Genomic DNA, 14211 nt, shown 5'->3' with positions numbered 1-14211 from the left:
AGTTCCCCTCTTAATCTCTTGGGCTGTCTGGAGATTTCCAGCCATGAATTTTCCTGACGGGTGGAAAGCAAGCTCCCCGTTTTGGAACATTTTGGAGTCCAGGATGAATAAGATAGGATGAATAAGATCGCCGTTGCTCAGCAGCCGGTGGCTTAGCGGCTTATTAGCTTTAGAAGACCCAAGCCCACACACACCGTCCTTTAAGCAAATCAGATGATTCCTTTCTCCAGACACAATTGAGGGTTAGGCTTTGGGGGGGGCGGGTTTGCACCCCACTCCAGTTGATTTGAAAAGTGACCTCAGATCACTTTCTCTGAGTCCCTTCAATTGCAATGGGGGGGGGGTGGAGAGTTATAATTTGGGGCTTCCAAGCAAAACAGCAACCTTTCAGCTAGACTGGCTAGACAGGTGTCACCATGCTGGCTGGGGAATTCTGGGAGTTGAAGTCCACCCATCTTAAACTCGCCAAGGTTGAGAAACACTAGTGAGTTCAAGAGAGTACAGCACATAATTTTTAATTCTGGTATTTCTATCCACATCCCTTTTTAAGCACCCTGATGAAACAACTGGCTGTTTTCTCACATCGGTTGCCAAATTCCTCCTTTTGGGGGCTTGTCTGCACAATGCATTGAATTAGACATTAACCAAATACAGCAGGACGGCAGAACTCGGTCCGCTGAGGTGGGAGTATTAGCGCGGCTCCGCGTGGATGCAGTCAACCATGTTGTCAAAAGCCAACAGGAAGGGCTGGGATCTGAGAATCTCTGTGAAGACCCTTGACTTGCAATAGGACAGAAAAGCGTGTTTTCATTTGCTGTGTGGAACGTTCAGGGTTTTTTGGAGCGTGGCATGTGGGCAAGGACCGCAGCTAAACTTTGGGGTCTTGGCGGCCATGAGCTTCTGACCTCTTTGGACGGCAAGGATTGCAGTCTTTGGGAGTTGGCAAACACTCTGTATTTTCTCCTGACATTTCAGACACCTCCCCTGGTGTCATGTCCCCAAATTCCTATCTGCCATTGATGCTGCACCTCCATTTGTTGCTGTTGTTGTTACGGTGGGTTGCACGGTCCGCCAGATGTTTAGACCGGGTTTGACATTTTCATCCACCTCTCGAGGCTTTCCCAAGGACCTGGGATAGGCAGATGTGGTCGTCTGAGGGGGTTAAAGGTATTGTCGCAGGATATACAATCAAAATGCGTGCAAAAGGTACAGAAATGAAACCGCACTTTGGGGAAATGCCTAAAAAACACTTTCGGCCATCCTGCATCCTTCATCGTTCTGCAGGATCCCTTCTCCCTCATATTCTGTCCCTTGCACCCCAAAGCAATAGCCTTCATCTAAATCAGTGCTTCTCAACCTTGGCCGCTTGAAGACGGGTGGACTTCAACTCCTAGGATTCCCCAGCCAGCTGGCTGGGGGATTCTGGGAGTTGAAGTCCACCCGTCTTCAAGCGGCCAAGGTTGAGAGGCATTGATCTAGATCTTGAGGAGCAAGGCAGCCCAATTACGTGCTTGCATTTACAGCAGGAGTGAAGAATCTTCTCTTACAGCCCCATCATGGGGGAGTCTTCCAGAGCCCCCGTTCAGCTTGGCTTGGGACTCCTAATTCATTTTTCTTCCAAAAAGCGCAAGGGGACTCTTGCACCCACCTCTTCTTGCCAGCCTCCTCTGAAGCAAGTAGAGCCACCCGTTGCCAGTTCAGGCATGACTTTCCCCTAGATTTTGCACGGCTTATTCCCTGTATAAGATTACATCCCCTTACAGAGAATTAAACCATAAATTTGCCGCAGGAATCGTGCAGCAGATTCTTACAATACCCTCTACCCATCCCCTCCTTTTTTCCTAGCCAATTCAAAACTTTTTCCAGAAGCACTTCTTTGCCCCTGTCAGATATTGGGATCAATGACGGTTTGCCCAGAGTGGTCTTATATTTGTCTATTTTGATGCGTCCAGTTGAGCTCAGGGATTTTTATTTTCAAGGGACAAGGCAGTCGGTTTGTACCCTTCTTAAACAGAATTAAGCAATGCAAGCCGAATTCTGAACACTTGTTCAGAAGCTGCAGCATTTACGATCTTACCTGCTGGAAAAGATGACACATTTTGCTTCACTTCCATCGCCTCCCCTTCGTGGCCATGGACTTATGATATGCAAAGTGCCAGAAAACATATATAATTTATGTCACTTGTGGTATGTGTCTGTCCTAGATTCCCTCTCAGATCTCTCTGCTGTGCTCTTAACCATGGTTCATGCAAATATTAAAGTTCTGGCTTAAGCCAATAACAAACATCTGGTTCAAGCCAATAATAAAGTTCTGAGGTCCAGGTTGGCAGTAAAGAGCCCTAAACAGCAGATAGCCAACTTCATTCAATTGGCTACGGCTGTAAATTACCATTTTTCCTGTTACTAGATTGCTATTGTCCTTAGTTGGCTGCAAAACCACGAGGGTTCCTGCAGTGGAAGATGATAAACCCTCCCTTGATTAATGGGCATCAAATGAACCGAGGCTAGCAAACAAAAGCACCAGACACAACAAAACAATTTGAAGCAGGTCGGAGAAAGCTTGTGGGCAATTTGGGAGCTGGGATTTTTGAGCTTGGCTGCAGAGTTGTACAGGCAGTCCTCGCTTAATGACCACAATAGGGACTGGAAAATTGGTTGTTAACCAGGGCAGTTGTTAAGTAAATTGGACCCGATTTTATGATCTTTCTTGCGGCAGTCATTAAGCAAATCACACGGTTATTAAGCAGATCATGCGGTTCCCCATTGATCTTGCTTGCTGGAAGCCAGCTGAAAAGGTCGCAAATGGCTATCATGTGACCCAGGGATGTGGCAACCGTCATAAGTGTGAGCTGGTTACCAACCATCTAGATTGCGATCACATGACCGCAGGGTGCTGGGACAATCATAACTTCGGGCACTGGTCTTAAGTCACTTTTTTTTGGCACCATTGTAACTTTGAACAGTCACTAAATGAATGGTTGTTAAGTGAGGGCTACCTGTACCTTGAATAATGTGGCCACAGGCCTGGGAATTTGTGACCATCAATAGGCAAGTCAGTTGGACTTGCATTTGATCTCTGAAGAATGCAAGCTCCGCTCTTGGTAAATGATTTTGTGTTGCAATGTTCGGATTTTAAGACTTTTATGTGCCGGAGGATCATGGCGTCAACTTTTGTGGAAGTTGGGCAGGTTAAAATTAAGTCCTTCCAGGATAACTACCAGGTGCCAGTTGGTTTGGGGACCAATCCAGACAGCTGTTTCTTACATCTGGGTCTCCCTCGGATTCCCTTTTGTCTCCTAACGTTTCTCCTTCCTCGAAAGTCTGCTTTCATCCAGGTTTCATGATTTTAGACAACCTTTTACTTTGGGGACTTATCCATGGTAGCCCCCAAGGTAGGGAATTTCCTCCCTCAAAGAGCCTCATCTTTCTCCTCTTCCCTCCAAAATAAGGTGGGAATAAAATATCTCTTTCCTTCACATTTTGAAAACTGACTGATTAGTCTTGTGTTCAGATTGCTGACTCAGCTCTCCTATTTATAGTTCTCCGGATTAATGTTTTTGATTTATTGATGTGCAAATTTGAGACCTTATTTAAGGCTTTCCAGTGGCCCACTGATTTTGCATGGATAGGTTTTGCAGAGCAGCCTTGACCGTAATTCCCTAAATCAGTGTTTCTCAACCTTGGCCACTTGAAAACGTGTGGACTTCAACTCCCAGAATTCCCCAGCCAGTCATGCTGGCTGGAGAATTCTGGGAGTTGAAGTCCACACGTCTTTAAGTGGCCAAGGTTGAGAAGCACTGCCCTAAATAAATAAAATCGATGCAATACATTTCCTGTATACCTGATGCACAGGCTATTACCATCTCAGTCTGCCAAGTTCCAAAGTATCGGAAGGTCCTGCCTTTTCGTTTCTGTGCACGTCCAGATGCTAAAGCGTCGATTATAGTTCCCAGGAGTTTTAAACATTTGTCGGATGGGTAGTAACGAACGCAGTGACCATTTCCAGAGACGGCAGAGATTATTATATCATCAGAATGTCTCTCTGCTTTCTTTGTGGAAAATCCACAGTTCCAGCCTTGACAAATGCAAAGCCAGGCCTGAAAATATTACATGAAGCAGCACCTGGATAGAGAGCGTTATGAACTTGCAGCAGTCAGGCTACACAGGACCAATTGTTACATGTGGTGTGAATTTTACCCTCCGTTTTAAAGGAAGGCACATAGCTGTGCACCCAAAAGGATGCCACTGAGAGGAATGAAACCTGGTATATAGATAAGAACATTTGGGTTCTTCTGCAAGTGGCTAAAACTCTCAGAGGAACCCTCCTCCCCAAACAGAAAAAAGTAGCAATGGGGCAGCCATTGGCCAGCGTTCTTCCCATAATGCTCTTTAGATATTCTGGATTAAAATTCTCAAATTTCCAAGATGACCTCTTTGGAGGTGGAGACCATATCAAGTTGAGGAAGGCTGGACCTCAGGCTTTGGGATTTTGCCCTGTTGCCCTTTGTCTCCTGAGTATATCCTGGCTGTGTGAAGAAGAAGGTTGCACTCTGAATCCCTTTTGGTCTGAAGGTGACTTGCATTGCATTGATTAGAGGGTTGTCTCACATCTATGGATGCTGATAAAATGATGTTGAAGGAAGGGCTGTAGGCTTGTAGCATCTCAGGGTCTTCCGAAGTTTCACTTTTTGCTAGGGAGAAAAAGAACATCTTCCGCTGGGGAGCAGGGCAGTGGCCTGTGGGTCATCTTCTCCCATCTTCATCAGACATGGAAAAAACACTTTGTGCAGTCTTCCAACTTTCTGGGTACCTCCCTCAAACCACCATTGGCCCTACACAGCTCTTTCTCTGGTTCTTTCCCTTTCCCTCTTCCCGAAGGTTGAGCTTCAGTTGTTCCAGCAAGGGTACCTTGCGTGTGTGAATTGGCCCACAGAGCCTGGGAGCCGTAAAGAGGGGAGGGGGACCCCTTGGGGTTCTCTTCCTCCCAAAGAAGCTAACAACAAACTTTGGGGGCATGACAGTAAACCTGACTGCATGGTGCCGTTTTGTTTGTGTGAATACAGGACAGTCTTTCTCTAGCTGACCTTCTTTTTCTCCCAGGCTTAATTCACATTTTTCTAACTGCCACTTTCCTTCCCCAAGGTCATCTCTGCACTTCTCTACCCCTCCCCAGCCTTTTTGGTCCTTCTAAGGTCCACTTTACTAAATCCTACATGCTTTTGTAATGTGACAATTCCAGTGTGCATCACGTATACCTGGAAAGGCTGCACTACCCCATCAATTGCAGACATCTGACAAAGGGGTTTCGCTAAGGTGTGGGGCATGGGGGGACAATAGGGGGGTGGCAGCCTTCCCCTTGACCACTTCACTCCATTGCTAACCCCTGGATCCCATTTCACCTGTTAACTAGCAGTTAGCATCCCATGCAAATTTATTTTTAAAAACCAAAACAAAATGAAAACGCAAATTAAGAATTGGGTGGTCTCTGCCAAAGCAAGCTTGAAAGTGTGTGGTGCTCCCACAGTATTTTCTCTGAAAACTTGGTCTCCAAACCATATGACATGTGAAAATATTGCTTCCCCCAGCACAACACTCACTAATTTCCAAGGGTGCCAAAAGCAAAGGAAGCCCGTATTTTCAGAATGGCAGAGAAGCAGGCTATGCCAGTGTTTCTCAACCTGAACATCTGTAAGATGCATGGACTTCAGTTCCCAGAATTCCCCATCCAGGATGTGTGGACTTCAACCCCCAGAATTCCACACATCTTAAAGTTGCTGACAGTTGAGGAACACTGGTCTACACAGGCCAGTGTTGTCCAAACTTGGCCACTTTCAAGATGTGTGGACTTCAACTTAAAGTTGCTGACAGTTGAGGAACACTGGTTCTACATAGACCAGTGTTGTCTATGTAGCATGGCTGGCTGGGGAATTCTGGGAGTTGAAGTCCACTCATCTTAAAGTGGCCAAGTTTGGACAACACTGACATAGACGTTTCTTCTTGTGTGCCACTCAAGGGACAAAGGCCATTACATCTCTGTGTTTGATCTGGAAGCTGAGAGCTTGGAGGGGGCCTTGTTCCCCAGCTGGTGCCCAGCTCTCCAAAGTCAGCAGCCAGCACCCTCACAAGACACTGAAGCTCCTCCTGGACAGGCATCTTGCATGGCGCCCTCGTTTTGATGAGTGCTTTTGCTTTAAATGTGCCTGCTGCTGTTCAAAAATGATTGGATCAATCTTTGTGAAGTTGGCTGGTTGTGAAAAACTCAGGAGGGTCTGATCTGGTCAGGGCCTGGATGAGGAACCCCCAGGAGATGAATCCAGAGTCGTTCTGGAGTTGGGCACCATCAAATAAGACCAACCAACCAACCAACCAATCAGTCGATCGATCAATCAATCAATCAATCAATCAATCTCAGAGCTGTGGGCTAGAGCCGCAAGTCAAAACATTGTTCCACAAGAAGGGGAGGGCAAATCGCTTCCTTGCTGCTGCCAAGAAAACATCCTGGATGAGTCCCTGAAGACCCTGGGAGTCAGGTTTTACATGAGGAAGCCTTTAGCCTCCTCCAGGTTCGCTCACCAGAGAAGGAGGGGTGGCCTCTACTAGGGGCAGGGCCTTTTCTGGGGTGGCCCCATTGACGGGAAGCCCTCCCTAGAGAGGCTCGCCTGGTGCCCACCTGCGCTTCCTTTCAGCACCAGGCAAAGGCCTTTCTCTTTTCCCAGGCCTTTTCGTTGTACTTTAATTCATAGTGTTTTTGCTTGGGAATGACCACCCTGCAGCTGCCTCGTTTGGGTGGGTGGTGTCTTTATTTCTTTGCATTTTATTTGGTTTTACTGCCTACGTTTTTGGTGTGTGTGTTTTTTTTTTCTTTTAGTGTGTTTGATTTTCAACCGCCCAGAGAGCTTCGGCTATTGGGTGGTTTTAAAATTTAAATAAACCAAGGTGAGGGGCGCGAGCTGGGTATTTTCCCTTCATTTTATTCCACTGATTTCTTTTCCTGTCTTGCTCATCTTCCAGGGCCTGGGGGCGGGGGGTCTTCCAGCTGTTGTCTTCAGTCTGGGGCACTTCACAGCTCTGTGGGCAAGTTCATCTCTTCCTCTGCCTTGACCCACAGAGTTTTATTCCCCCAAATCATGCTGCTGTGATTGATTGATGATTGATTGATTGATTGATTGATTGATTACAGCAGGGCCATGGGAGAATTGATGCTGCTTGGCTGGGCTGAACAAAACCCAGTAAACACCATCTCCTTCTTTCATTCTGCCCCATCTTCTCTGAATAAATCTTTTAAATGCTTATTTTAAAAACTCGTTGGGGCTGAATGCATTCAGAGTTTGGGCCCCAAAGGTTGGAACTGCTGTAGGCATCGAAGCCCCCTGTGGGGGGGGGGCATTACAAGTGTTTTCAGGTTATATTATTGATATGGAAATAAGATGGGGTTCATATTACCTTTTTTAAGCCCTGCCTGATCTGGGTTTTGCATAGATCTGCCTGTCTATCGTGGCCATTCAGCTTGGCAAATGAGTCCGGCTCCTTCAGAGAACTTAAGATCTGGGATCTGTAGAGCTGGGATTATTGTCCATTGCTGGCCCCATCCTCCCACCAGTGGCTCTTGAGTTGCTTTCACTGAGGTTTGGCCTCGCTGGCATTCAAGAAGATTCAGGGAGCCACAGTTCTCACCGCCTTTAATGCGCTTCGGTGACGAATATAGATGGCCTCTTTGCTTGATGGGGTTGGCTTTGTTGCCGACACTTCAGCCGCGTTGTAGGAGGAGCAGCCAAACATCCGGAGGGGTCTGGTCGTACCTTTTCCAACGAACCCATTTTATTAAAAGGCAGAAGCTTCCATGAGCCATCATGAGCAGCAACTGCAGTGACTTTAAAAAAAAAAAAATTACAAATGCTATTTTCAGGCTGGGAGAGAATGCCATCGCCCTCATTTGGGTGCACAGAGGGATGGTGAGCCCGGCACCTGCAGACATGCCGGATCGCAGCCGCTGCGGCCCCTTAAAGACCTCTTTCTCCTTTCTCTCCCCCCAGTGGCATTGGGCTGGCTCGGGCCCATTTTGAAAAGCAGCCCCCATCCAACCTCAGGAAATCCAACTTTTTCCACTTCGTGCTTGCCATGTACGACCGTCACGGACAGCCTGTGGAGATCGAGAGGACCTCCTTCATTGACTTTGTGGAGAAGGACAGAGTAAGCAACTGATGCGCGGTTCTTTCGATCCCCCCGCAACACACACACACAGAAGAAATAGTCAAGGCAGGACATCCCCAAACCATTCCGGTTGCATTATTATGATTTTCTTTCCAGCAGCCGTCATTTTCCCATTCAGAGTCCGGCAGCGACTGGGGTAACATTGAAAATATCCTTGATGCCTCCCTGAGCTCCTTTTTAATTCATTTATTTATTTGGTTATTGAACGTTGGTAGCAAAAAAGAAAAACCGCAGGAGACGCCCGCAGTATAAAAGGAGTAAAAGAACCAAGTGCCAACAGTGAGACGCGAGCAGGTCCACCCGAGACTCTAAAATAGCACGAAAACAACTTTTCTCCAATCCATCATTCATGACCAATGGCACTGTAAACTATATCTATCCTTGAAAAAGGGGCGAAAATCCCTCTTAAGCCTTAACCCAAAGCTACTTGATTAACACAGTATACATCGCTAACTAAAACTATAAACTACGATACGTTCAGTCAGGGCTAGAAATCTAATTTTCCATTCAGTTAAAAGATGGGCTCTGTGCATGGACCCTGAGCTAATCAAGATGCCACAGGTGGGGCATTGAGTGCCATCTAGATTTTTTTTGACACACACACACACACACACACACACACACACACGATGCCCTTAGGTCAGTGTTTCTCAACCTTGGCAACTTTAAGACCTGTGGACTTCAACTCCACAGCTGGCTGGCTGGGGAATTCTGGGAGTTGAAGTCCACAGGTCTTAAAGTTGCCAAGATTGAGAAACACTGCTCTCAAGAAAGGTATCTTCTGCTTGCCCACCATTCCTGGTGGAGCACGCCCTTGAGAAACACCAGGCTGAAGATTTCCAGCATGCAGCTTTTATTTCTCCTTTCCTTCTGGCAGGAGCAGAACGGGGAGAAAACCAACAACGGCATTCACTACCGGCTGCAGCTGCTATACAGTAACGGTAAGGACCACGCAAACACAGCATGCCAGAATCGCGCTTCCACACGTGTGCGGCTGTGGTCGAGCCCTGCTGCCTTCCGTGAAGGCAACGGGGAAGGGGGAGGCTGCCGAGATGCGTTCGCCCACCAAGCTTTCGCGTTGACCCTCCACCTGCAGCCGAATAGGTGTGGTAGAGATTGGGGGGGGGGCTCCAGAAGCTTGCAAGGTTTCTTGGTCAGTGGCTGAGGAAAGGGCAGGCCCCCCCCACCCCACATTGTGGGGGGACAGGGCTGGAGGTCAGCACTTTTGGCCTGCTGCTTCAACCACGCCCTGGACTTCTTGCAAGTTGGTTCGGAGGTAGAGCGTGTCTAAAGCATCCGTGTTGTAAGGGGCTGTTCCCCCCTTGAGAAACTGGAAGAAGGTAGCCCGGGGGGATCTTAAATGGTGGGGAGCATTTCTTAATCTAAGTTTAAGAGCCTTCCTCCCAGCAGTCAGGACTATGTTTGCGAAGCAGCGTGCATCTTCGTTACGAGCCTCATTGCAAGCATCACCTTGGCTGCGCTTCACAGGTCAGTCGTCTTCCTAAAAAGGAACGGCTGGGTGCAGAGTGATAGCACACTTTCAGTGCTGCGTTAAGCTTTTAGACCAATGTTTTTCGAACTTGGCCGCTTTAAGAAGTGTGGACTTCAACTCCCAGAATTCCACAGCCAGAAATTCTAGCTGGGGATTTCTGGGAGTTGAAGTCCACACATCTAAAAGTGGCCAGGTTTGAAAAAGACAGAGGCCAGGGAGACAGATGGCCAAATGCCATGGAGGCTCCCTGAGGGGACTTCATAACTCAGCCTACCTTGCAGGGTTATTGTGAGCATAAAAACAGGGGATGATTGTCTTGAGCTGCTTAGAGGAAACAGGTTTTTTTTGGTGAAAAATAGGAACAAGGGCAGTTTCATTTGCAGCCCAACACCTTCTGAGATTTGCAAAATTCAGATCCTGGAGGGTGAGCTCATGAAGTCCATGGAATGGACAAATGGAAGCCCAGATTGGACCTTCTCCACTGCGACACCAATAAGTGGGGAGGGGGGACACGAGGGGGGGCAGAAGCTCACTCCTCTTTTCTGCCGTTACTTTGCTCTGCTTATTTATTAATCAGAAGGTATTCCCCTCCAAATTGGATTCACACCTGGTTTGAAATATCAGACCAATTTGAGGAAAGACCCCGACTCTCAAAGTCACGTAATGGGCCTCCCCTCCTTCTTCGCACATTCCTAGGAATTCTGCAAACTGTTTTGGGACACCAGGAATTGTGATTCCAGAATGGCCGTTGAAGCTGCATAAAACCAGTGCAAAGTTTTAGAGTAGAGGTAGGATTCGGTGAACTGTTCCATCCATTTTGTTCAGCTTCTGAAAACCTAAATTTCTCCTTCCATTCTTGCGTCCCTTGGCAATCTAAAAAAAAAAAATCATTGCAACCATTGGTGTATCTGCACTAAAAGTCACAGGGCGATGGATTGTTGCGTGCACATTAACATATGTATTTTTCTGTACTTTTTTAAAGTTGTAAACCGCATCAGAAAAACTTGACTCATACATAGGAAACGCAAGATGGGTTAGCTGTAGTTAAAGCGGGATTTCTTCTCCATCTATAACATCTGTACGCCACCAGTTTAGTCTGGAGGGAAGCGTAGGCATCTGTAAGAAGCCACGATGATGTCACTTGGGCCATGATGTCATTGTGCAAATGACATCCTGAGGTGTATGACACCACTCAGCTCCCTGGAGGGAAAGTTATCTGCAGGGAAAACAGAACCGTAGAATTATTTCCCCCACCGTTTTTCCCCTGAAGTCTCTCCAAATTCCCCTCTCTGCTTTTTCACAGGACTTCGAACCGAGCAAGATCTCTACGTGCGACTCATCGACTCCATGTCCAAGCAGGTAACAACGCCCTGTGCTTGGGGTACGATGGGGACGCATCCTTCGTAACTGGCTGTGTTTAAAAGGGTCAGAGTTGATACTTGGGGGATTCAGAACAAACCCAAAGGATGCTGGGAATTGTAGTTCGGTGATGCTGCAACGAAAAGCCTCTTTTCACAAGGGAGGAAGGGTCATCCCGCCTTCCAGGCCATATTGATGAGCAATTCTGGAAACGGTATTCCCCAAAGGTTGGAGGATACCGGGCAGGGAAGGCTATAGAAAGTGAATGTTCACAGCCTGCTTTCGTAGGTGAGTGACCTCGCCCATTTTCTGGACATGTCCAAGAAATCATTATTTATTTCATCATTATTAATTATAATGATTAAGAACATATTAAAAATTAAAGAATATTCAGATATTACACATATTAAAATTAAATTTAAAATTTAAAATATTTAAAAGTATTTAAACATTTAAAAAATATTTAAAACAACTATAGTTATTAACCCCAAGGGCTGGGTTCAGACAACACATCCCCAAACAGCTATCCAAGGCTAACCTTAGCCAGCTGGATGTGTTGTGGGAAGGAAGCCATGAGGTCTTGAACTGACCGGGTGAAGGGGATTCGGCAAATCAGCCCCTGCCCCAAAGAGTGGAGGGATGGGATCTGATGGAAGGTCCTGAAAGAGGAGTCCGAACACCCAAACCCACCAGCGTCTTCACGGGTTTTATTCTTGTCCTATGAAAAGGTCAAGACTCCCTTAAGGCAGGCTGGATACCGGGTGACTTCCAAACCATGGTCATGCTATTTTTTTGGAGCAATATGTGAATGGTTGGTTACTGCTTCTTCCAAGATTTGTTTTAGACCTCCCTATCTGGTCTGTGGCAATTTTCTTCTACCCAAGCTCCATAGTGCTATGTTGAACCATCCCAAAGCATTAGAGCAGTGTTTTTCAACCTTGGTGATTTTAAGATGTGTGGACTTCAACTCCCAGAATTCCCCAGCCAGCATAGCTGGCTGGGGAATTCTGGGAGTTGAAGTCCACACATCTTAAAGTCGTCAAGGTTGAGAAACACTGCATTAGAGACAGGCCCTGTGCCTCTTCTCCTTCAATGTTGTCCAGGTCCTTGACTGCTCTTCTCCCTTCCCCATCCACCCCTCAAGCACAGATCTTACCTTTTGCCCTAGAGCAGACATGGAAGATAGTTCAGGCAGGAGAAACCATCTCTTCTAAGGCTTAACCACAGTGAAAGGGAAGAACTTCAAACAGGGGACCTTAATGAGAGCCAGGAGCTTCGGTGATTTCAGTGGAGCCGAGGAAGTAGTTAGGTCCAACCTAGAATCATCCGTTAAGATGCCAAGCCAGTTGTAGGAGGAGAACCAGGTTAGTTGATGGTGGCAAAAGATAGGGAGCCTGGCAGCCCCTTTCCCCACTAACCAGTGTTATTAAAAGGTATAAACTTTGGTGAGTTCACCAAAACGTAGGCCTTTTAATAAAATTTGCTAGTGGGAAAAAGTGCTGTTGGGCTCCTTTTGATGCGAAGCCAAGAAACTCTTAGAATTTGCACAACACTGAATGAGCTCACTGTCTTTCTCGCCCACCGAGGGAGGAACCCAGGGGAAGTCATTCTTGCAAATAATAGGAGGTACTTCATTAAGTTTCCGTCTTATTAATCAACACCGTTAAGTGGAGAGGCAGGCTTCTGTCTGGGTGCTAACACCGTCTGGCCCAGATGGGATGATTTGTGTTTAACGCCTACTTTGCGCCGAGAAGTGTCGAGCACCCTGAATTTTCCCCCAGAGGTCTTGCTTCATGCTTGACGTTAAATCCAAAGGAGGAAGGGAAACATGCTTTGCTAAAAACCATCCAGATGAATCTGCAGCGAGGTAATCCAGCGGTTTGTCCAGGCAGACGTTCCCTTGCATCATTCAAATGAATGAGGGCATGGTTTGATTTTCAGTACGTGCTCCTCTGCCCCTCCCTTGGAGGAGGAGGGGGGAAAGCATGCAAGTAACAACAGGTGTCATAACGCCATTGTGCAAATGACACACATTAAGATGCAGCTGATGCAGAGGACGTATTTCATATCATTGGCACAACAGTGTCACGACACACGTGGCTTCCTTGTGATTTTGCAAGATGTTTATGCACCCTTACTCAGTTTATCGGGCTATTATTGAAGCACTGCATGCGTTAAGGCCTCCATTTTTTGACATTATTATTATTATTAATTATTATGATTATTGCATGCATGCTTCTGGATCTTCAGCGCTCTGGCAGCTTTAGAAAGACGTATTTAACAAAACACGATAAAACTTCCACATTCAAAAAATAATGCCATACATAAGAAGGAAAAGCTGAAGCTTACAACACCTGATAAGAAGTCCAAGTAGCGCTTGGACAAGGACATCACCTTGCTGTGGAGACTCCTTTCATACCAAAATCCCACCATGCTGTCTTTTCAAGAGAAGAGAACCTCCGTAGCTCAGGGCTGAACCGTGGCGTTCTTGGTGCTCCATGAGCTTGGTTGTTGGCTCGCAGACGTTTTATGACCCAACTAGGTCACATCATCAGGGCGAATCACTGTCTTTTACACAGAAGTTAAACACATCTCTTGGAAGCCAAGGAACAAGCTAACCTCAGGTCTAGTTTGGAGTGATGGAAATTATAGTGCTCAGTGTAAACCAAACTGTGGTCCCCAGAGGTCCCAGCTGAAGGAGGGAGAGATAGCTGTTAACCTAAGGCCACCTTAAGCCAAGCAGTCTTGGTTCATACTTGTATGCAAGGCCTCCAGGGAGTTCCAGGGCTGGAAACTAGCTTGAGAAGTCAAACACTTCATGGAAAAGACAGTGAGAACCCACTTCCATGTTGCTCCCCCCAAAAAACCCTATACAGACATCTCCATGAAGTCATTATCACAGGTTTTTAATGTTCCAGAGGCAAATTCCCAGTCTAACTGTAACCAGTTTCTGAAGGACATGTTTCATGTGTGACGCTGGTCACACATCTATGAGATAGCATGCATATTGCCAACAATACATGCAATGAAGTAGCAGGACGGTGATGTCCACTCAGCTGGGATAATCCGTTTGAAAAACGTTAAACTCCAAATGTGCCTCCGATTACATCCCTCATTTGTGCCTCCTTAAAGAGTTTGTGCAATTCCAG

The 14211-nt window shown here is 46.7% G+C and overlaps 1 protein-coding gene across 4 annotated transcripts in view; it reads left to right on the top strand.

The window, feature by feature from the left end:
• The window catches only part of LOC103053804 (transcription factor COE1-like), an 82930-nt gene that overhangs the window by 22114 nt on the left and 46605 nt on the right, over positions 1–14211 (top strand). For all 4 annotated transcript variants that reach the window (XM_088133235.1, XM_088133234.1, XM_088133237.1 and 1 more), the window contains 3 exons: positions 8034–8190; positions 9089–9152; positions 11007–11062. In XM_088133235.1, coding sequence (XP_087989361.1) covers positions 8034–8190; positions 9089–9152; positions 11007–11062 — 277 coding nt within the window. The remainder of the gene's footprint in view (positions 1–8033; positions 8191–9088; positions 9153–11006; positions 11063–14211) is intronic.

The sequence above is a fragment of the Python bivittatus genome, unplaced genomic scaffold (assembly GCF_059951505.1).
Source record: "Python bivittatus isolate LINGU-HERP-01145 unplaced genomic scaffold, Pbiv_v1 ctg000070_np1212, whole genome shotgun sequence".
NCBI classification, from domain to species: Eukaryota; Metazoa; Chordata; class Lepidosauria; order Squamata; family Pythonidae; genus Python; species Python bivittatus.
The sequence above is the reverse complement of the archived record's forward strand: the minus strand, read 5'-3'. Positions and strand labels throughout refer to the sequence as shown.